The 22438-nt window shown below is 37.2% G+C and overlaps 1 protein-coding gene across 1 annotated transcript in view; it reads right to left on the reverse strand.

Moving 5' to 3' along the window:
• Positions 1–4332: 4332 nt before the first annotated feature.
• Positions 4333–22438, reverse strand: part of MSR1 (macrophage scavenger receptor 1) — a 64015-nt gene continuing 45909 nt past the window's right edge. The window contains exons 9-10 of the mRNA XM_054566101.1: positions 13671–13859; positions 4333–4469 (exon numbers count right to left, since the gene is read on the reverse strand). Of these exons, the coding sequence (XP_054422076.1) occupies positions 4336–4469; positions 13671–13859 (323 nt within the window). The 3' untranslated portion in view covers positions 4333–4335. The remainder of the gene's footprint in view (positions 4470–13670; positions 13860–22438) is intronic.

Genomic DNA, 22438 nt, shown 5'->3' on the forward strand with positions numbered 1-22438 from the left:
CTCCCAGATGTCTCCTGAATCTAAGAAAAAGCTTCTCAAGTTGGAGTTTTTGGTCTTCCAGCAAATTGTTGGCTGGTTTTCAGCTTAGCGCTCTCCGGGGGCGGGGGGCTAAGGTTGTCTCTTTTGGTGCCACTGCTTATAAAATCTCTCCGCCAAACCTCACTCTTCCCCTTCCGATCATAGTCGCTTCCCAAGACGGGCCCCGGTTTCTTCCTTCTCCCTCGTTCCCCGCGGCTCTGCAGCCGTCCCCAGCCCGCCCGGGACACGCGTGGCCTGCGTCAGGGGCCCCTGACACCTCCACGGGCAGGCGGTTCGGGGCAGCCAGTTTCACCCAACAGCTTTCAAACAAAACCCCAGGCCTCTTGGGAAGTGGGAGGGGAAACTAACAGACAGACAAATAAACAAACGAACACACCGTGGAGACAGGAGAAAACTGATGTAAAGAGGGAAAACTACTCAGGAAAGGGAATGACGCTTTGGAAGCCCGGGGGGGGGGGGGGCGCGGGGAGTAGATTTATCGGGGGCCGTTTTCGCCGAAGCTTCCTGACATGCATCATCGTGGCTCCATTTCGGATCAGCCTGTAAATATTGCTCGTTTTCTCCCTTTTCGTTTCTTTCCCTGGATGCCCGTGGAGGCTGAGAGCTGGCTGTCTACACTGGACAAGCCAAGTACCCCCGACAGCCTTGGACACGTTCCCCTTACTGGGTGTTTTGGGGTTTTTTTTTTAATGCCTTTTAGTGCACAAGATAATTTCTTCACTAAATTAGGCTAAGGTGATTCCCGCAGCATTTCTTCCTGCCTAAAGACCTGAGTAAATTAAAAGTTCTAGATACACAGTTACTTTTCTATTTCAGTATACAGAACCGTATCCCATTTTTAATCCTAATAAAGCTATCATGGGTGGGGGTCTCCAAGTCACATCAAAACAAAAACACAGTTGAGAAAGCAAAAGTAACAAACAGGATTTGATTTCTTTACTTGTATTAACACCATCAAATGTGGTGAGGAGTGCTAGTAAATATTATGGGTACTGGAAAATGAATGACTTCTGTTTGTACTTCATATTCACCCCTGGTTCCCACAATCACACCTGAGTTAGGTAAGCGGCAAATAATCAATCCTATTTAGTTTGCTGGGACTCAAGGATTGGACATAAAATGACTTCTCTAAAGAAAGAACACGCAGTAAGCCCCAGGCACAACCAGGACAGAAACATGGGTCTTCCCCTCCTGCCTGGTACACTGACCGCATCCTAGGGCTTTCTAACAAATATTAGCCTTTTTGTGATAGGACACTGCTCTCCTGTTCATGGAGAAGACATATAAAATAATAATGAACCAAGTGTTTTAGCTCTATAAGAAAAGCACAATCTACAGACAGAGAACATTATGCATTTGTGCTTTATCTTAATAAGCTATAACCTTTCTCAATGTTAATGACTAGAAGATAATATTGTAATTCTATTTTGAAATGAAAAATAGAACATCGGAGTTCTAGCATAGGAGATGTTTGGCCTGTTATCTTTCTGTAAACGTTAAGTCCAGTTTCCAGGTGGGAATCTCTTCCAATTATAATTTGAGTACAGAGCCACTGGCAGGAGGTATTTATAGGATAAATTTGTTCTCTTAAAGTTCTTGATTCCCTTACTACCTGCAAAACAAAGTAAAACTCTGCTTTTAAGTAGAAACTCCACTTTAGAATTTGAATTATGAAGATAGAAATATTTGTCTTACACTACTACAGTCCCAAGAGCCATTTTCCCCAATCAGTTTATTACCTCATTTGTTTAGCATGTTTAAAAATATCACAAACCGACCTACCTTTTAATTCAAAACTTTTGACGTATGACGAAGTGATGATTAGCAAATTTGCTATTCCTTGAATCTCCTTCTGTCTTTCCTTTCTTTCTTTCTCTCCTCCTTCCTTCCTAACTTCTCCACTTCCTTCCTCCTACCACCCACCTTTCTTTCCTTTTATTCATTTTTTCTGGAGTCTCACAGGTTATTCCTCTCACCCCTCTAATCGCTCTGGCAGCTGACTTGGACACGTGACAAACTGGCCCCCTGACAGCAAGCAGGCCTGACTTCCCTAGTCAGCCCTTATTCATAATAGTAGCTTTGCTTTCATTTTATTTTACATTGAGCCTTTAGAAGAGGACTATTCTATGAATTTAACAACAAAAAAAAAGAGAATAATTTATGTCATTAATATTATCAGTCTTTTTAGGCAAATCTTGTAAATATGAAGCATCGGAGGCTTTTTTTGAAAGTAATTGAAATGTTTCACAGGTTTGATTGAACTTACCGGTCCTTGGCCCTGAGGAAGTTCTTAGTGGAGGATTAACAAAGGTATTTCAGTCTTTTTTTTCCCCCTCCATAACCTAAAATTACTCTAGCTAGGAGTGTAATTCTGAAGTTTTTCATTCGGGAACCCCAAAGAGTTTTAAGGGTCACATCCAATTCTAGAGTTACTAACAATAATATAGTAATTTCCCTTTTTACAAAATCACTTGTGTACTTGACATTTTTGTAGAAAAACCTACAGCATAAGAGTCCGATACTTAATTTTAAACCCTGGCCCCACGTGTTTCAATCTCAGTATAGCACTGCCTTCAGATAGCGCAGTTCAACAGCTCGTATAATAAATAATGATTTATTTTCTTTACAAACTGGCAGATTCTAAATATCAAGCTCACTGCAATTATTAAATGCCCTATATTCTCTTGTCCTGCCTAAGGCCACTGTCTCCAAGTCCAGAACAACTCTTCCTTTGTTCCTTTCAAGACATTTGACCTTGTGCAGTGGTGTACTTCGGTTGCTGATTAAGCAGCCTAGGAAGAGTTTGTTGTTTTTGTGCCCGGTGCTGGGTCATCTGTAATCAGCAGGTGGCACTTGAGAAAGGAAGATGGACATGACCTGGGAGAGAGCAAGGACAGAATGGAACCCATGAGGAGGAGCGGGACCCCGCACCAATTTCTCACTGCTTGACGCTCTGATGGTTCAGATGCCTCACGAGGAGGTTGTGAATCATCGTGGAGCTAAACACGCACCTGTCCTCAGAGCGGGAGAAACTGACAGGGGCTCCAGAGGGACTTTGGGGAGGTGCAGGCACTACCTTCCTGCAGACCAGGTGAGCCGGCAGAGCAGGGACAACCTGTGAGTGCCGCTCAGTGCTCTCTTGCTCCTGCAGCAACTTCCTGAGCATAAAAATAGAGATGGCTGCTGCCAAGCACTCGGTTTCCCAACCCCATGCGAAATGCCTTTTATGGCCCATGATAAACCAGAACAATGTAGGAAAGAGAGTTTTGGAAAATGTACTTGCAGCATAGCTACGCTGATGCAATATAAATACAGTGCAGTAGTGGGAGGCAGGGGCTGACTTCACCAAAGACCCCAAAGGACAGTTGACACTTCCTTCTGCATTCAAGACATTTACATGCTGTTAGTTTAAATGGAGTAAGTAGATGTATTTACATTTTAACCAGCCTGTTAGAATTGTAACAATGTAATTATTCAACTGAAGTTAAATGCATAACAATCTTAAGTTCCATGTTGAAAATGACCTTTTTGATCCACCAATTATTCAGACACACATAGCAATGGTGGATCTGTGCCTTTTCTCATAAGTCTTGTTTCCACTAGCTTTATGATTCAGGAGAAAAAAAAACTGTCAATACACGACCGTGTAAACTAACCATGTTATTATTGTTAAGAACCATGTTATTAACTGTGTTATTACTGACCATGTTAATCCATGAGCATGTATAAGCTTCTGATCAACATTTTACACGGCCAAAACTTAATATTTGCATTGTTATATAACAGCTGAGTTACTGCTCATCAGAGATCTTGATAGCTGGATAAGATTCTTTCTTTAAAAATATGTATGGATTGGAGACTTTGCAAACTTGAGAATTTTTCTCAACCTTCTCATTATTCAGAGAGTAATTAAATTAAAATCAACTAAATAGATCACGAAGAAGACGAAAATCATAATCTTATGGTGAAAGATATAAAGTGGAGCCATTGATTGAAATTTGTGTCCATTATTACTGACATGTAATCCTCTAGATTACAGCATAGAACTTCAGCATATTCAATTCAATATATGTCATTATAAAATTCCATTTGACAACCTAGATATTAAAATGATTAAAGAACAGACATAGAGTAAGTATGAAGGTCTTCAATATGTTTATTCAGTGATTTTTAAATATTCCTTTTCTTTGGACAATATTCTTAATCTCCTAAATATTAATTAAACTGATTTTAATGGAGCAAAGTAATAAAAATCATTTTGTAACAATTTCATAAATGTGAATGAAATGTGATACATTATAAAGTGCAAGTGACTCCAGCATCCTCCTTGTGGGAACAGGTTCTGACACCCCACTGTCGGATTTTACACTCTTCAATAGATGACTCTCTCCCAAAACAATACACTTCACTCAGCCATATTGGACCCGTACCTGCAAAAATCAGATACGTTTGCATTAGTAAGTACAGTTTAGTGTTCGTGTTTGAGTGAAACAAAGTCATTTATTTACTCACTCATTTAACAAAATGTGTTGATCATTATCTATATACAAGTTCTGTGCTCTTTATTAGGACTCAAAAATTAATCCCCTGCCCAAGAAGAACTTTCTATTTTGTCAATGTGTAAAATACTAAAATCCAAAGGGTACACAATTCTACATAATTATAGATTAAGGAATGATTGGTTTTCTCTAAGGATTTAACAAATTATTTTTATTTTTAAAAATAAGGAAAGAAATAAGCTTCAGTACAATGTCTATATGCCATGCCCGATGGCCCAAGTGCATGGGTGTGAGATGCAGCTGGAACGTGTGGTACCTGGAGTTCTTTTCTTAGCTTCCCATGTATTTCAGTTTGCCTGTGCCTGGTTTACCAAGTACAATGTTGGTTTTCATTACGCGAAGACTACTACAACCAGCAAAGGGCTTAGACAGTGTCCTGTAAGGAGACCGTGGATTATGAACTGCAAACACACGCAAACAAGAAAATGGCAGAGCTCACACTCTTCTCCCAACTCTTCCTCAGGTGCATCAGAAGCACAGACAAGGGCGGTCGGCGGCAGGCTGCCTCACAGGTGCTCATCTAAATAAACATAGCTGTCACTTTTAGGATAAGGACTTTATTTTATCAATGAAAGAGAAAAAAAAACTGCCTTTTTTTCTTAAAAAAAAAAAAAGGAATTCCTAGCAAGAAAGAAATTTAAAAAGTGAATGTTTGGAAATGTTTTCTGATATTCCCTAAAGATGTTCTGTTTCATAGATTTAAGTGCACCTTTCTTTTAGGCTTAAGACATTTAGAAACAGAACCTTTGAAAACTTCGAAATGAAGGATTTCATTGGGTTTTGTTAAACACACAGTATTGTAAACCTCCTATGAAATTTTCAAGAACACTTTCTGCCATCAAGAAACTGATGGTTTAGCAGCTCAGTTTCAACAAACACCTTCTCAAAACTGAGGGAGGCTAAATAAATATGTTAATACTATAAGCATAATCAACAAATCAGTTTTTCATTTGGATCATATAATGTTTAAAGGTTTTTTTTCAGTCACAAGGGCTATATAAAACATATTTAGAAATACTAAATTCAATTTAGAAACAGATCTTTGTGTAGCAATAAAACAGTATTAAATAATAGCCTTGTTTTTCAAAGACTCAAATGTAGTAACACCTGTAAGGATATTGCTCTTACTGATTATTCAAATATTCTGTGAGCTCAATATATATTAACAATATGTGTATGATTAATAATGTGTACAATGTATATAGTATGTACATATAAGAAAAAATTAGCAGATACTGAGAATTTTGTAATCACAATGTGGATAAAATTGGACCCAGCCCTAGAAAATGAATAGAGGTGTCTGTGTGTAAAAAGGAAATCATTCCATATAGTGAGGGAATCATGAAAATGCTTGCGGTATTAGGTATTAGAATAGTTAATAGTGTCCCAGCAACTAAACCCAAGGTATATTAATGAGGGAGAAAGAAGATTGGATAGAAAGCGGGAACCATGCTATAAAATATTTTTGAATTTTATATGCTGAGTCACAAAAGGAAATGACATCATCAGAACTACAATTTTAGAATTGTGTGTCTGGCAGGAATGTGAACATTAAATTGAAGAGTAATCTATAATTTAATAGGATATCACTATAGACATTTTCTGTGATGACTTACATGTTTATTTACTTCCTGAATTAGACAGGAAATTTTGATTTCCACATATAAAATAAATAGGTAAATCACTTAATTTTTAAATAATTTGTGCCTTCACTAGAAAGATCCAAGTACAAGACAAAATTACATTTCAGTTTACATTATCAAGATAACTAAGAACATTGTATTTTCTTTTAAAAAAACACTAATTAAATCATTAGGATTTGAACAATATTTCTATTAGAAAAGTAAAGGTTATCCTGGATTGATCAATTGTAAGAGTACAAGGTCTGTCCAGAGAAAGTCCCGCCATTGTTAATATAATGAGAATGGTTTCCATTAAATCATTGTAAACTGGCAGCCAAGGAGAGCAGACTGACACACACATGAGTGAATAATGACTTCACTGTACTACTCAGTGGAGGTGGTAGAGGCTTGTTGAGTGAGCATGTGTCCTGTGTAGCCATCCCATTTAAAATGAGCAAGTAGAGCAACAAATCTGCATCAAATTTTGCATTAAGGTTGAATATTCCTCATGGAAACTATTGGGATGATTCAGAAGGCCAAGGCTGTGGGCACCTGGTGATTGGCAGCTTCATCACAACAATGAGCCCATTCATGCATCACGTCTCATGCAGAGTTTTTTTGACAAAACATCAAATCACCAGGTGACTCAGCCGCCCTACAGGCCAGATTTGGCACCCTGTGACTTCTGACTTTTCCCAAAACTAAAATCACCTCTGAAAGGGAAGATGACCTCAAGCCATTGATGGAATTAAGGAAAATACAACGGGGCAGCTGACGGTGATTGGGAGAACTGTGTGAGGCCCAAGGTGCCTATTTTGAAGGGGACTGAGGCATTCTGTGTACATTGTTCTCTGTACAATGTTTCTTGTATTTTGCATCTTCGTCAGTAAATGTCTCTATTTTTCATATTACATGGCTGTATACTTTCTGGACAGACCTTCATATGCACTTGAAATGTTCATACCAATATTGAGCTTTTTCAACTTGAAATTTTACGGCAGAAAATGGCTTTCATTTTATACTCAAATTACATACCTAGTTTGGTTTTTTTTTCCCCTAGCAGCCTCTAGGGTAAGTGTTATTTAAAATATTTTTTGTTTGTTTTAATTGTGAATTTTACATCTATGCCATTAAACATTTACATTTAAAAAAAATAGATTAAGGGTATGTGATCTCAAAATCACAACTCTTTCCAGGAATACATTTTGGTTCCTAAATTGCTCTCATAGGAACACATATTGGTCCTTTTCATATTTGTGAGTGTTTGTGAGTGTATGTTCATGCATGTTTTTAAAAACAATACTATATATAAAATCTACACCAAGTTTCTGGAAGTTTCCAAGGGTGACTCAAAAACTTAGCCAAATAATAATTGCACAAACAGTTAAACTACTCCCTCGTTAACATGGAAGGGAGTCAAAATAGTGGAACATTTAAACTAAATTGCATTCACTACATCTATGGACATTTATAACTTGTGTAAATAAATAGGAGGAAACGTTTATGTGACGGCTAGGGCTCCGTCTTCTCTGGGAACACGAGAACAGTACGAATCCATGGCTCCTGGAACCCGGTACTGGGGCACTTTCCCTTGCCCCGCACTTGGTAGGTCTTGTCATTGGACCTGGGTCTCAGCAGTGCAGAATTTTTAAAATTCAAGGAAAGAGAATGAAGAGTGACACCTGCCAATAACAGTAAAACTAGCAGGGCCATCCCTACAGGGTCAGCACAAGACAGATAATATTTAGTCAATTAATGTGCTGACATGTGGGCACAAGTTTTTAGAAACTACAGTAGAGGAATTCATGAATGTTAGAATACCATTCTGTAGGAATAATAATGAATATTTAAACCCACTCTTTGAAGTATTCACAATGTGGCCAGAAACATTCAGAGCACTTTTGATTTGTTATCTCATTGAATCCTCAAACAACCTTAAAAAGGTAAGTGCTTTTATAGTGCCATTTTACTGTTGAGGAAAGTAAAAATCAGAGACAATAAGTAACTTTGCTCAAGGTCAAGTAGCTAATGCATGATGAAGCATTTCCCCAGGTCTCTAGAGCCAGGGCCTTTAATCAATGATTTACTGTGATGTTTCGCATTATTAGATTCAGCCCTTCAACAGATGTTTTGAGTGCCTACACAAAGGAACGAAATCAAAATCCATTCTCTCTTGGACTGACCTCCTAGGGAGGACTTCTGTTTTAGGTAGACAGAGCAACCAAGTTCACATAGGTATTTAGTGCAGAGCTGATGCTGCATCTAGAACTCCTAGCCCTTGTTCCACAGCTGTGAAAAATAGAGTGCGCCACCCAGCGACTCTGGTCTCTTCTATGCGGAAAAGATTCAGATGCAAGGCACATGCCCTCAGATACAGTGAACATACTGTATCTACTTTCACATATGATCTTTAAAAGGTGCTCTTCTAATAATCTTGTAAAATCATGGCAATTATCACCATTTCATGCTTAAGTAAACAGAGGCACAGAAAGGATGAATGGTTTTCTCAAACAGAACAGAGCCCAGCAACAGAACATAATAATCTTTAAACCTGGGTGGTATTTAGTGACTACACACAAGCCCAAATAGAGCTATAAAAATAATTTTCAAAGATATGTCATTTTACTTTTATATTAATATATCCAGGACTATTGAGCCCAAGGGGAAAATTTATTTAATATGCATTTCCCATAGCCTTCCAAATTGTTTCCTGCATTAAAATTAATGCTTAGGTAGCATAAAATTAGTAAAATTTTATCTTCATGCAAACCTCAAAAGTAAAGAGAAACAAATTTGTTTTTATTTCTTTAGGTAATAACCATTATTACCTAAATTAAAGATTTGTTGTTGCTGCTATCATTGTTGTTTGCCTCCAAGCTACCTTTCTACTTAGTGTAAACCTATGCAAAATTGATGTGTATGTTTTAGATGTTTTTATTCTCTAATCCTACCTATTGTCTATCTATCTATCTATCTAATCTATCTAGTTAGCTGTGCACTTTCAATTCCTTTAACATTTTAGGACTATGGGGGTTCGATGATGAATGTATTGTCCATCGATTCTGGGGTTTTATGAGCTTGGCTTGTGATGCTTTGCATTATGCTTGACAGGTGATACTCTTTTCCCTTAGTTTCTTTTTTTAAAAAAATGCAGATACCACTGTTCTTTGAGGGATTTCAGTTTCTTTAATCTAATCTTCAGTAACCCACCACTTTATGAAAGCAAAAAAAAGGAAATCAAATTTTATGCATTAGCCAGATATACATCAAATGAGATTTGTTATTAGCTGCTGAATATGTTTGTGGGGAAGTAAAAACCACAAATGGTTAAAAAAAATCTCTGCATGAATTTGCATTAAATCCAGCTATGGCTGGGTGACATGAATTTGTATCACTTTTAAGACTTCTAATAGGGAAGTACTTTGTCAAGAATGTCTCTGAGAAAAACTATTGTGGGTTTTTTTTTTTTTCATTTGTTTTGTTTTGTGGGGGGTAGGGGAATGAAAGCTGAAAATGGAATGGGAATCAGAATAGAGAATGGTTAAATAGACTAGCATTCTGGATCCTAGTTTTGTGGTTTTAAAGAAACCATATAGTTCCCCTATTTTATTATATATGCAAAATAAAGAGGTATGGCTAAAGTACCTCCAAAATTTCATACCTTTAATATTCTGTGATTTTAAGATTTTGCAGAAGCATGATCTTAAGGATCTTAAGAAGTTCTTAAGGATAGAGAACATTCTGTCTAGTAAAGATATAAGTTCAGACAATGAATCTAGATACCCTCAACCACCAAAATACCATAACTGCTGTGCAAACATCTATTTCTCACAGGCGCTGTGTGCACTAAATGAGATCACTTGCTATACAATATTATTCCTATTTCATACTGTCTTTGTTACCATAAGAACCCTAGAGGCTCACCCTGGCTGATGTGGGTCAGTGGACTGAGCGCCAGCCTGTGAACCAAAAGGTCACTGGTTTGATTCCCAGTCGAGGGCACATGCCTGGCTTGCAGGCCCCAGTAAGGGGCATTCGAGAGGCAACTACACATTAATATGTCTCCTCCTCTCTTTCTCCCACCCTTCCCCTCTCTAAAAATAAGTAAATAAAAGCTTAAAAAAAACCCTCTATAGGCTCTATATCAGGTTCTATAACATCCAACACATAAACATCTTTTAAAAATTTCATTGTGCATGGTGCACTATGTAAGAATTTGAGTTCCAACCTATTGAGATACTTTATCTTTGAGATTATTTTTACTCCCTTCTACTAAAGCACAGTTCAGATGTATAGTTATATTTTTGATCTCCTTCAGTTTATTCTCATATTTATTTTAAATTCCGCTTAGCAAATGGGTTATGGAATGCAAAAGAGGTAATGAATAGAAGATGACATTTATGTTTTTGTTTCTGCTCTCAAGTTTGGGGCTTCAGCACAAACTTGTGTACAGTGAGGAGAAGAGGAGATAGCTTCTCCAGGCCCAGCTCACACCTCCTGCATTTGCATACGGGCTTCAATAGGCCTTGAACAAATTCCCAGAGTACCACCATGGTCTGATAGATCTCATCCAAGTTTGCTGCCGAGAGACCGCTGGGATGAGAGATTGGAGAACAAAGAGAGAGACAAGTGACTCACTCCGCCTTCCCTGCCCCATGCAACGACGAGCAAAATGCCTCTCAGTGCTTCTTTAATTTAACCTTTTCGTCTACTCAGGAAAAAAGAAAAGAAAAATTCCACTTTAGCAAAAGGTGCACCCAAATGAAGAAACCTATTTAAAGGAGTATGCTTTAAGCTTCATTTCTATAAATCATTTTTCTTGCTACTGCAAAACTAATTCTTCTTAAAGCTAACAAGGATTATCTCTGGTAAGCCAGGTTTGCTATTTTAAAATGATAGAGAGAGAAAGAGAGAGAGAAGAGAAGACGAGAGGAGAGCAGAAAAGAGGGGGGAGGGAGAGGAGGGGAGGGGAGGGGAGGAGAGGAGAGGGAGAAAGCAGAAACTGCATTCAGAAAATTGTATTCTTCCTTTAATGGAGGGAGGCTATAGAAAGAAGATAAATTTAATATTTTTTTCTTGTTTCAGTTTTGGTAATAATATATATAGTATTAACCTGATTCCTCTTACTTTCCTAAGAAATGACAAATGATTAAAATTCTAATGCATCTTTTCTCTCCCAACTTTCCACTCCTATTTCTGTTTCCTGTCTCTATGTTGCATTCAGAATTGCTTTTTCTTTTCCCCCGGAGTGACACTGTAAATTTAAGGTGGAAGAGTGGAAGAATAAGGAGGAGTTTATGCAGCTTTACATAAAAAGGTTGTTTGCTGTGCCTCATCCAAAATCAGCTTACAATGTAAACCTTTCTTAAAATAAAATGTACAATGAAGCAGGTTGTGAGATTTATTTCTCAGATTCCTTTGCTTCAGAACAAATAACCTCAGTTTTATTGATAACTCTCCTAGCTGATCTTGCTTTATTTCTTTAAAATTTTCATAGTCATTCTTCACTTGTTTGGTACTGAATTCCATGCACCGAGCAGAAACAAGAGCTCTTGGGTGGAGTGGGGAGATGACCTGAACTCCTACGCAGTGCATGTCAATCACAGCTCTCTCCCTACGTGAAGACATCACATTCAACGTTATGGCCCTCGGAACGTCGCTGTTGGCACTGTACTATATAACACAGATCTGACTCTCCCACCTTTCAAAGAGGATGGAAAATAAACCTAAATTTATGCCATTGGTGGTGGTCTTTGCCACCATTGAGCAAAGCTACAAGGCGGGCTTTGTACTGGGCACCGTGTGTGTGTGTGTGTGTGTGTGTGTGTGTGTGTGTGTGTGTGTGTGTGTTTAACAGCTTTACTGAGGTACAATCAATGTGCAATGTACTGTATATGTTTAAAGTATGCAATCCAAGTTTGATATATGTATACATCCATGAAAACATCAACACATCGAGATAATGAACATATCCATCTGTGTACTGGGCACTTTTTATATGCCATTTCTTTTAAGATTCCAGATAAATCTTGCTTGCTATTATTATTATTCTCATTTTATTGAAAATAGAAATTGAAACTCTGAGACATAGGAACCAGCGCTTAAGTTTCAACTCATCTCTTTTGTTACCAAGTTCACTTCAGCAGGCACTCGAAAATGTGAAAGGAAAAACAAAATTCTGACAAGCCTTGTTGATTTATTATAGTAAAACTCTAGTGTAATTTATAGAATCACCAACTACCATAAATACACAGTCTCAATAAGAAATGGATGCATCTTAGAGGAGTCAGTTATCTGAAGAAAACTTAAGAAAATTGCCTCCACATAGCCAAAAAAATTCACACAAGATTAACCTTATTGTTTTATTACTTATTTATATAGAAAATGTTTCCTTGCCAGTAGTTTACAGCACTTACATTCTTCCTCTTTATCAGTGCTTTGGACCGGAAATCCCTAGAGATAGAAGCAGGAATGAATGAAAGCTGTGGGGCTGAAGAATATTTCACTTGGGGAACCAGGCCTTAAAGTTAATGCGATCTTAAGACAGCGGTGTCCAGCTGTGACTTTACTGTCTATGTTTGAAACTAAAATGGATAAGCAGCTTTGAAATCGATAATAAGGCTTTGTATTCAGGGAGGAAATAAAGCCAGGGTACATCTTATTTGCTTCCCTACAACAAATTGTATTTTTCCAAACCTTATTAATAGTTTCCCCTGAATTAATGTACATATGTGGCTGCTGTTTCTCTAAATTTGTTTTCTCTTTGTAACAGATTAAAGGTTTCCTTTGAGATATGAAAAATTAATAAAGTGAACTACCAGGCCTGTTCGTAAAAGCTATAAAGCGAAATGCAGAGTTGTCAACTCTTTGGACAATGTAAGGTATAAGTCATCTTGATAAAAGTAATTTTAGTGTATCAGTCTTTTTGGATTGAGCTGTTCAGCTAGACCACATTGATTAAATTATCTAGACAACTGGCAAACTAGATTTCATTTTGTCAGCAAAGACACATCCCAAGAATTCCGATCATCACATGCTGCTATTTCTAAAACTGAAGAATTTTTAGCCTTCCTCTCCAGGTGAATAAGTCCACGTGGATGACAATCGCAAGCCTTCTGTTAGAACTGTAGCTGTCCACTCCCTGGATTCTAACAATCGAGTAGTTGATTCACCTGCCCTGCTTTGTCAATCATTCTCTTTTCCTCTGTGTTAGTACTCCCCAACTAACCAACTGAATCTAAATAAAATTTAAACGTTAAAGGTTGTCTGAGAACACATGGCTTTTGATTTTAACATCCCTTTCTTTTCATTTCTGCTTTCTAGGAAAGGTCATTTTAAAACATTCGACATAGAATTTTTCTTCCTATCCCATAAGTTTCTATCTCTACTTGCTTTTATGTATTAAAGAATGCTTATGTTTCTTTTTTTAAAAAAAAATAAAGAAAATTACCTTGTCCAAAATTGGCTTCCTTATGCACAGTCTGAACACCGCGGTATCCCAAACTCCTGCAGACGACGAGTCCCCCACGCAATTCCCAGTGGTCATCACAGACTGTACCCCACTGGCCGTTGTGGAAAATCTCCACTCGGCCTTCATGGGGGCCACTACCATCGACCAGTCGGACTGTCGTCGGTGGAGCTGCAACACAAGCAAGCAGAGCTTCATTAGAGTTTTATAGTGCTTAAAAAAGAATTTTAGCACTTTTCCTCAACAAGGTCAATTCTTGGGATAAATTTCCAACTTTCTAACATCACATAAATGGTAAAGAATTTAAGTGGAAGCATGGCATTAGTCAAAGCTGAAAAGTAAAATCTATTCTCTCCATTTTATAATTTATGTCAGGTATGCAAATGAAAACACTTCAAAGATTATATTCCAATGACTTTAAAAGTCAAGAGCTATCATTTTTTAAAAGGTATGTAGATTTTTCTTACTATTTAGAAAATTTTAAAACAAAATAATTCATTATCTCCCTGACACACTAACGCACATACTGGAAAATACAATCCAGTGACTTTCAATCATATAGGAGGTAGAGGAGAAGATATTTTATAATATCATAAAAACACAAAGATGACCATATATCCTTTCTTCTAGCAAGAGATACAAGATAATTATAGTGACATTTATTTAGAAATATGAAGGATATTTCTTATGATAAAACCCCTTGATTTTGTCCCAACATAGTTTCCTTCCTTCTTTCCTTCCTTCCTTCCTTCTTTTCTTTCTTTCTTTCTTTCTTTCTTTCTTTCTTTCTTTCTTTCTTTCTTTCTTTCTTTTCTTTCTTCTGAATGGGACACAAAGCAATTTTTGAGGAGAGAATAAGCACCCTGATCTCCTAAGGGTACTAGTTCTATCATAAGGATGCTATCTTCATGACCCATCTAACCCTAATTATCCCCAAATACCATCACATTGGTGTTTATGGCTTCAAAATACAAATGAGATAGGGTGAAGTAGACATGAATGAACACAAGTCAACCCATTGCAGTGTGCATTAGAATCAGAGATGGCTGGCCCCTCACCCATGGTTTCTGATTCAGTAGATTGTCAGTGGGACTCAAGACTCGGCACCTTTAACAAGTTCCCAGGTGATGTCGATGTCGTTGGTCCTGGGTCCATACTTTGAAAACCACTAACCTAGAAGATCATATTATATATTTAAAAGAGGAGGCATGTTTATCAGACACACTTGCTGATTCTTTTATACTATCCTTTAGCCTCATTTATTCCAAAGAGAATAGGTACAATTACTTCCAAATCCCCTCTGCTTATGCAATTTTGAAGGGGAATAGTTTTCTCTATTGAATTTTTTAGGACTTAATTTATTTGGACATGCTTATGCCTATCTGTTAACTAAATATTTTTCAATTATAAGTCAGTTATAGACACGTGACCACGCTTCACTGACCCTTGCCCATCTCAGAACTAACATGGAGAGGTGGCAGGCCAAGAGACTTTTTCACCTACTCTGATTTGGTGATAAAGAAAAGTCCATTTTGTCATTTTGAACAGTATCAAACAGCATTTTGTCTGTAAGACTGCAGACCATAATTGTCTCTGAATTTAGCCAGCTCATTGCATAAATGTAAATAATGGCAATGGTTACTTTGGTATTAAGCTAACCCATTTAGTCAGACAGATTTTTTCCACTGCAGAATATTTGCCTTGTACCTAAAGATTTCAGAAGAGAGTAATTTTTATGAGTTTCTTGTTCTGGGTAGCTGTCTTAAATCTCAACTTAATTAATGTAGACTTTTTCGAGACTGAATTCAAATAAACATTGACCATGTGTTCATTTAATGACTCTCTGTATCAGTCATTACTTTATAAAATTGGCTGAAAACAGAAACAAATGGAAATGGAAATGACCAGGTATGTTAGGGACCACAGGATTCCCCATGGAACCCAGGGATAAGATGGTATTTAGGTCTCCGGAACAGCTTAACCAACTCGAATCGGCTCAGTACTCTCCAAGTTTCATTCAAAAGCTTCTCTGTAAATTGCTTCATTCTTTTCTTTTGTTGCAAGCTAAATATCTCTGTCCCCTAGTCCACATGATAAAACATTATGTTAATCACTCCCAAGTTTCTATTTTACAGTCTTTTTGTCCTTGGCAATTCTAAACGTTTAGCCCTGTGATCCCTTTCATATCCGTGACTGTTGAGTACAACTGAAATTAAAAATCCAGGACTCAGATAATCTGGATTTTAGTTCTGCCTTGACACTGTTTATGTGATGTTATTAAAACATTTAACCTAAGACCAAATTTTTCAGCTATTTAATAGAAAAATGATATTTGCTCTCAGTTAAATGTATCTTAACACAACTTCTCTGTACCAGGCATTTTCCTGGGTTCCTGGAATAATTTGCATAAAATATGTAACCTGCCTTCAAGTTTCATGTATATTGAGATTATTATGAAAGTTAGTAGAAATATTGCATTCTTTAAGATGGTACACAATCATAAAGTGTTTATGTTTACAAGTTTTAAAAATTTTGAGGTTTTCATTTTCTGATGAAAGCATTGGGATGAATATATTATCTGTGCTATTAATCACCTTATTCATTAAATAAATGTTTTCACTAGTTCCCTGTTTAATGCGTGTGCTCCTGAAAGAAGAGTTCTAAACAAACTAGGATAAAACCTTCTGCAAATAGACAAAACCTACCGTGTGGTTTCAGATGTGAGTTTATTTGACCTTTGTTATTGCCAAGCACGATTATCTACTATTCTGCAGAAACTCTTCCGCAAGGGTGAGGAGTCAAATTATGGCCTTGGGCCAGTATCAGCCTGATACCGGTTATATAAATAAAGCTTTCTTGAAATGCAGCTGCAGCCACGCCCACTTGTTTGTATACTGTCTAGGACTCTTTTCATGCAAAAGCAGCAGTTGAATAGTTGCAGACAGAGACCTTCTAGCGTATTTGCTATCAGACCCTTTATAGAAAAAGCTTACCAACCCCTGTGACAGTTTGAAACACAATAGTCTAGGATTTCAGTAGGGATACTCCCATCAGGTGATCCCGGGAATAAATAAAGTCACGGTTCACCATTGCTTTCTTCTCCCGTCCAACCCTTGGAGAACCTCTCGGCCCCTGTGCTCCGACTCTTTTTTTAATTTTTATAATGATTCACCTTGCCCCAAAATAAGCCTTCCTCGCCTTAGCGTCTGGGGCTCTGGTTCCGTTCTGGAGCGCTCCCCAAATCGCCACTCCCAGCCTCCGCGGCACCTTCCCCTCCTACTCTCACACCTGGCGTTTCTGCAACCCTCGCCCCGCCCCGCAGGGTTTGGATGGGCCTCTCACCCGCAACCCCACTGCGCTGTGGACCTACCAGGGCGCTGCAAACAAGTGTCTTTTCTCCGCTAGACTGAGATTTTTACAGTTCTCTTTTTAGCACCTGAGAAAAGGTAGATTTCCATTAATAGTCACTTGATAAAAAGTTATGATACGAATGAATGAATGAATGAATGAACGGTGGGCTATTCTTGATATACAACCTACTGAATGAATAAATTGGTAAATGGTTAAAATATCACACAATAGAATTAATAAAATGTAATGCTTTACGAGTCTCTAGGGGGAACGCCATTTCTAAATATATAAACAGTAAGGGAAATTGTGAAGGAAAAGATGGACTTTACAGAATTAAACATGAGTTTGATTATGGGAAAAAAATGCCGTGGCCGCTCACTGGACGCCCCCCGAAGGCAGGGACGTTCCGGCGGGGAGTCGGATCAAAGGCCTGACACACTCCTAAACCTGATTTTTAGGTTTAGAGGATTTATCTCTCAGTGGCAGACTAATGTTAAACAGAATCTTGGGACTAAATGTCAATTCCATTTGCAAGGAGAATGTAATTGCCTCAAAAACTGGAATATTTGTATCTGCTTGACAAGGCCATTTTCTCCCCGTGGGCAATCTTTATAGGGAGTCAAATCCCAATAAGTGAATTATTCGTTTAATTAATTTATTAATTTACAATGAGACATAGCAGTGAGATCTTGCCTCTGGGGCTGGACAGCAAGCTCTCTGATTCGCACATTTTTCTTTATATATGTTAATACATTCAATCAGGTTAGGTGATTTGACATTATCTCTGCTCTGATTCATTGTAATTTAACTTTTTAAAGGAGATCTTACTATTCTTACTTCCTAGTTCTGGAGAAAAGAATGCAATATGATAATTTCTGTGTCATTTTAAAAGTCCATATATGAATATTTATTATACTAATAGTACATTCACATTTCTATGACCTTAAGGTACCAAATAAAAATATGTAATAGAGCAGATATTTTACAAAAGATTTTGCAATTTAATCTGAGGAAAGAACACCAAATATAATAAAAACTAACAAATTCAGATGTTATTTTTATTTCATTTATTGTAGTCTTATTTCTAAGGACGGTTGTAAAACAAAAATATATTAAATATCTCAGACTAGAGGGAGAGTTATACATTAGATGGATAGCTTTAGAGGCATTAAGCACAACTGTCAAAAGGGGGAAGAAATGTAGAAATGGGGGAAGAGATGATAATATAATATCAAATAACTATCTTGATATTAAAATTTTTATTTCAATTATGCAAAAAATGATATATAAAAAGGCTGGAAAGTAGCTAAGCATATTTGACAGTAATTTTGTATATGGAACAGAAATTGAATATATAATCTTTTAAATTTTATATAATATTTTTAAAACTAAGATTAATTTAATAAAATAAGTAGTGGCTGGATATTCACTAATGTCCTTACTGTTGTAACAGGTCTGTGACTCCAAGCTGAAATTCATAAAATTGAGGAGAAAGAACAAGGTCAAAATGAAAGATAATTCTATTTTTATAAAAAGACACAATACCATACCACCTATTGTTTACGCATATATACATATGTGATAAATGTATAAAACCTGAATGGTAAGAAATATACAAACTCCAAGATAATGTTTTATCTTGGAAAAGCAGAGGAGACTGGCATAGAGTTTCAACTGTATGTGTTAAAATGATATATCTTTAAAAACAAATACCTACAGTTAGTATGGTAAAATTTCAATATTTTTCAAAACCAAGTGGTTTGTACATAACTACTCACTAGCTATTTGTTAATAAATGGTCTTCCATCTCTCCTTTATATGTGAAACATATTTTATTTAAAGAAGACAACACATTCACAGAGATGTTGATGGAGCCATACATAAGCCCTAAATAAATTTTAAAAGTGCTTCATATAGGTCTTTCCTTACCAGTAAGAAAAAAGATATTATGAATCTGCAAACTTCCAGCATGTAGACCCTGGGGCTTTTCTCCATGTGAATGTCACTGTTGCTTGGGTGAAGAACTGAGGTTAAAAACGACGTGAGGAGTGTAATTCATTTTCAATTACGATATTGTTAACCTCATGGTCATTTTTTTATACCATTCATTTAAATAGGGGTTTAAATATGTTACAAAGGTAATTATTATATTTGAGTTCCAAATATAACTAAGAGATTTTCGAAAATGGTTTCAGGCTGACCTGGAAGTCCTTGCAATATGGCAAAATTCTTCTAGGAAGGGAACTGATTTTTTTATTTAAAATAATTATCTTAATGAGGTATTTAGTTATGAAAGCTACAACCCAGGTATCAGATGTTTGGGGAAATAAGTGACATTTCTCTGAAAAAAAAGTAACCAATTTTGAATCTGTTATCTGGATGTCAAGATAGACACAGTCTGGAAATCCCAAGACAGAAGAGGAGAAACTAGGGCTATTGTAACAAATGCTCACGATTGTATGGCTTAAAATAGCAGAAATACAAGGCCTGTCTGGAAAAAGTCCAGCCATTGTTAATATAATGAGAATGGTTTGTGCAACACTGTTGTAAACTGGCAGCCAAGAAGAGTGGACTGGAATACACATGCAGGAACAATGACGACTTCACTGTACTAGTCAGTGGGGGCTGTAGATGCTATTGAGTGAGCACGTACACTCTGTGGCTATGGTTTCATTCAAGATGGCTGAGTGAGTAAAGCAACAAATCTGCATCAAATCTTGCGTTAAGCTTGAACATTCCTCCATGGAAACTATTTGGATGATTCAGAAGGCTGCAGCTATTGGCATCTGGTAATTGGCAGCATCATCACGACGACACACCCGCTCGTGGATCACATCTCATGCAGAGTTTATTTGTGAAACATCAAATCACCAAGGTAACTTAGCCCCACCACAGCCCAGATGTGGTTCCCTGCGACTTCTGGCTTTTCCCAAAACAAAATCACCGTTGAAAGGGAAGAGATTTCAAACTGAGGATGAGATTCAGGAAAATATGACAGGGCAGCTAAGGGAGACTGGGAAAACTGTGTGAGGTCCCAAGGTACCTAGTTTGAAGGGGACTGAGGCATTCTGTGTACATTGTCCTACATACAATGTTTCTTGCATCTTGTATTTTCTTCAGTAAATGTCTCTATTTTTTTATAGTACATGGCTGGATACCTTCTGGACAGACCCCGTATATTCTCTCCCAACTCTGGAGGAAAGAAGGCTGAAGTTAACATGTCATCAGAGGGATGGTCCCTTTGAAGGCTCAGGTGAAATCCTGCCTTGCCTGTTCCTAGCTCCTAATGTCTTCTTGGCTTGCAATTGCCTCACTCCAATCTCTGTCTCTGTTTTCACATGATCTTCCCTGTGTCTCTATAGGCCCTCTTCTTACAAAGGTGTCAGTCATTAGATTTAGGGCTCAATTGAATCCAGTATGAGTCTGTATTAACTTAATTATACCTGCAAAGACCCTACTTCCAAATAAGGTCACATTCTGAGCTTTTAGGTGGACATGAATTTTTTAATCTTTTTTTATTGATACTCTTTTAAAGTTGTCCCTATTTTCCCCCTTTGCCCTCCTCTACCCATCCCACCCCCAACTCCTGCACTCAATTCCCACACTGTTGTCCATGTCTGTGGGTCATTTGTACATGTCCTTTGACTGGTCCTTTCCCCTTCTTTCCACCATTATCCCCTTCCTCCCTCCCCTCTCGTCACCATTGGTCTGTTTCATGTTTCCATGCCTGTGGTTCTATTTTGTTCATTAGTTTATTTTGTTTATTAGATTCCTCCTATAGGTGAGATCACATGGTACTTGTCTTTCACCAGCTGGCTTAGTTCACTCAGCATAATATTCTCCAGTTCCATCCATGCTGTTGCCAAAAGGACTTCTTTCTTTCTCCTGTGTAGTGTTCCATTGTGTAGGTATACCAGAGTTTTTTGATCGACTCACTTACTGATGAGCACTTAGGCTGTTTCCAGCACTTGGCTATTGTATATAGGACTGCTATGAAAACAGACCTAATTTCCTCAAAAAACTAAAAATGGAACTGCCTTTTGAACCAGTGATTCCATAGCTGGGAATATACCCCAAGAATCCTGAATCACCGATTCGAAAGAACTTATGGACATGAATTTTTAAAAATGCTATTAAACTCATCATTATAGAAGTGGCAGGGATTTGAACAAGGGGCAATAGAAGAATAAATTTTTCTTATTTTCATCAGACTATTTTAGACAGGAATCACTGGAATTGCCTTAGAGCATTAGGTTGGTCCTCAATTTTATTTCAATATTAAAGAACAAACTGATCCCCCAGATTTGAGGACTGCAGAATAGCTGGATAGTAGATATTGTGGTAACACTGGGAATTAGTTAGAAAAATCAACCATGATTATACTAAACACCCACAGTTCAACTGCTGAATAACTAAAATAAAAATTTAGCATCTGTTGCTTCAAATTAAAGTGTACTAAACTCAGATGATACTGTAACTTAATTATGAGTAAAAGTATATTACTTCAATGTATGAAAGTTTAAAAATAGCAGAAGGCTATCATGTTCAATGTTAATATTGTCAGATTTTGAACTGAATTATCAGACAAGACTTTAAAATATTGCTAAAAAGTGGTAAATATTTAAGATGAAGGGAAAACTTGGTGTTTAAGAAGAATACCTCTCTGGTTGTACAGATCCTCACAGGGATGGGATGCTTAAGAACAAGTTTATGTGTGAAAAACACACTGAAAAATTGAGTGAGACAAGGAAAGCAGCGTGCGGTTGTTGTGTAAGTTCTCTCCAGAGTGTCATGAGCTATAACGCTGCTTCTACCACTGCATTTTCAAAACTGCCTATTAAATAAAAAGTTCCACATTTCAAAAAGCACATTGCTTTCTTCAAGGGACAGTGTTCATTTTGGGGGGTGCTTGTTAATATTTAGAGATAAATAATAATCTTATTATTATTTAATATTCTATTTCTAAGTGAGTCTTAGTTTCTAGAGTTTCTTAAGAGACTATTTAAAATACATAAAAAGGGAAGTTGTATTTACCTACTTGCAGGGTATTTAAAATTTTGCCTTTCACTTAAAACCCTAGGGCATAAAAGTAATCAAGTCATCCATTAATATATGAAACAAAGTTAATTTAGAAAACTCCCATCATCAAAAAGCATACATCGTCTTATTATTCTAATTTCTGAAAATCTAGTCCTCAGCCAGGCCTTGTAGAAGTCCTCCTGTCCCTCTTTATAAGCTGTTGAGATACTGGCAAGTGCTCTAGCCTCTGTGTGGCTTCATTTATGCATTTAGAAAATAAAGATAACAGGGTGGGGAGGGACTGGATGAAAGAAGGGGAAGGGCTTAGCCAAAGAACATAAATAAATGCATAGCCATAGACACAGACAACGGTGTGGTGA

The sequence above is a fragment of the Pteronotus mesoamericanus genome, unplaced genomic scaffold, assembly GCF_021234165.1.
Source record: "Pteronotus mesoamericanus isolate MK-2021 breed Mesoamerican mustached bat unplaced genomic scaffold, CSHL_Meso_final contig_169, whole genome shotgun sequence".
NCBI lineage: Eukaryota > Metazoa > Chordata > Mammalia > Chiroptera > Mormoopidae > Pteronotus > Pteronotus mesoamericanus.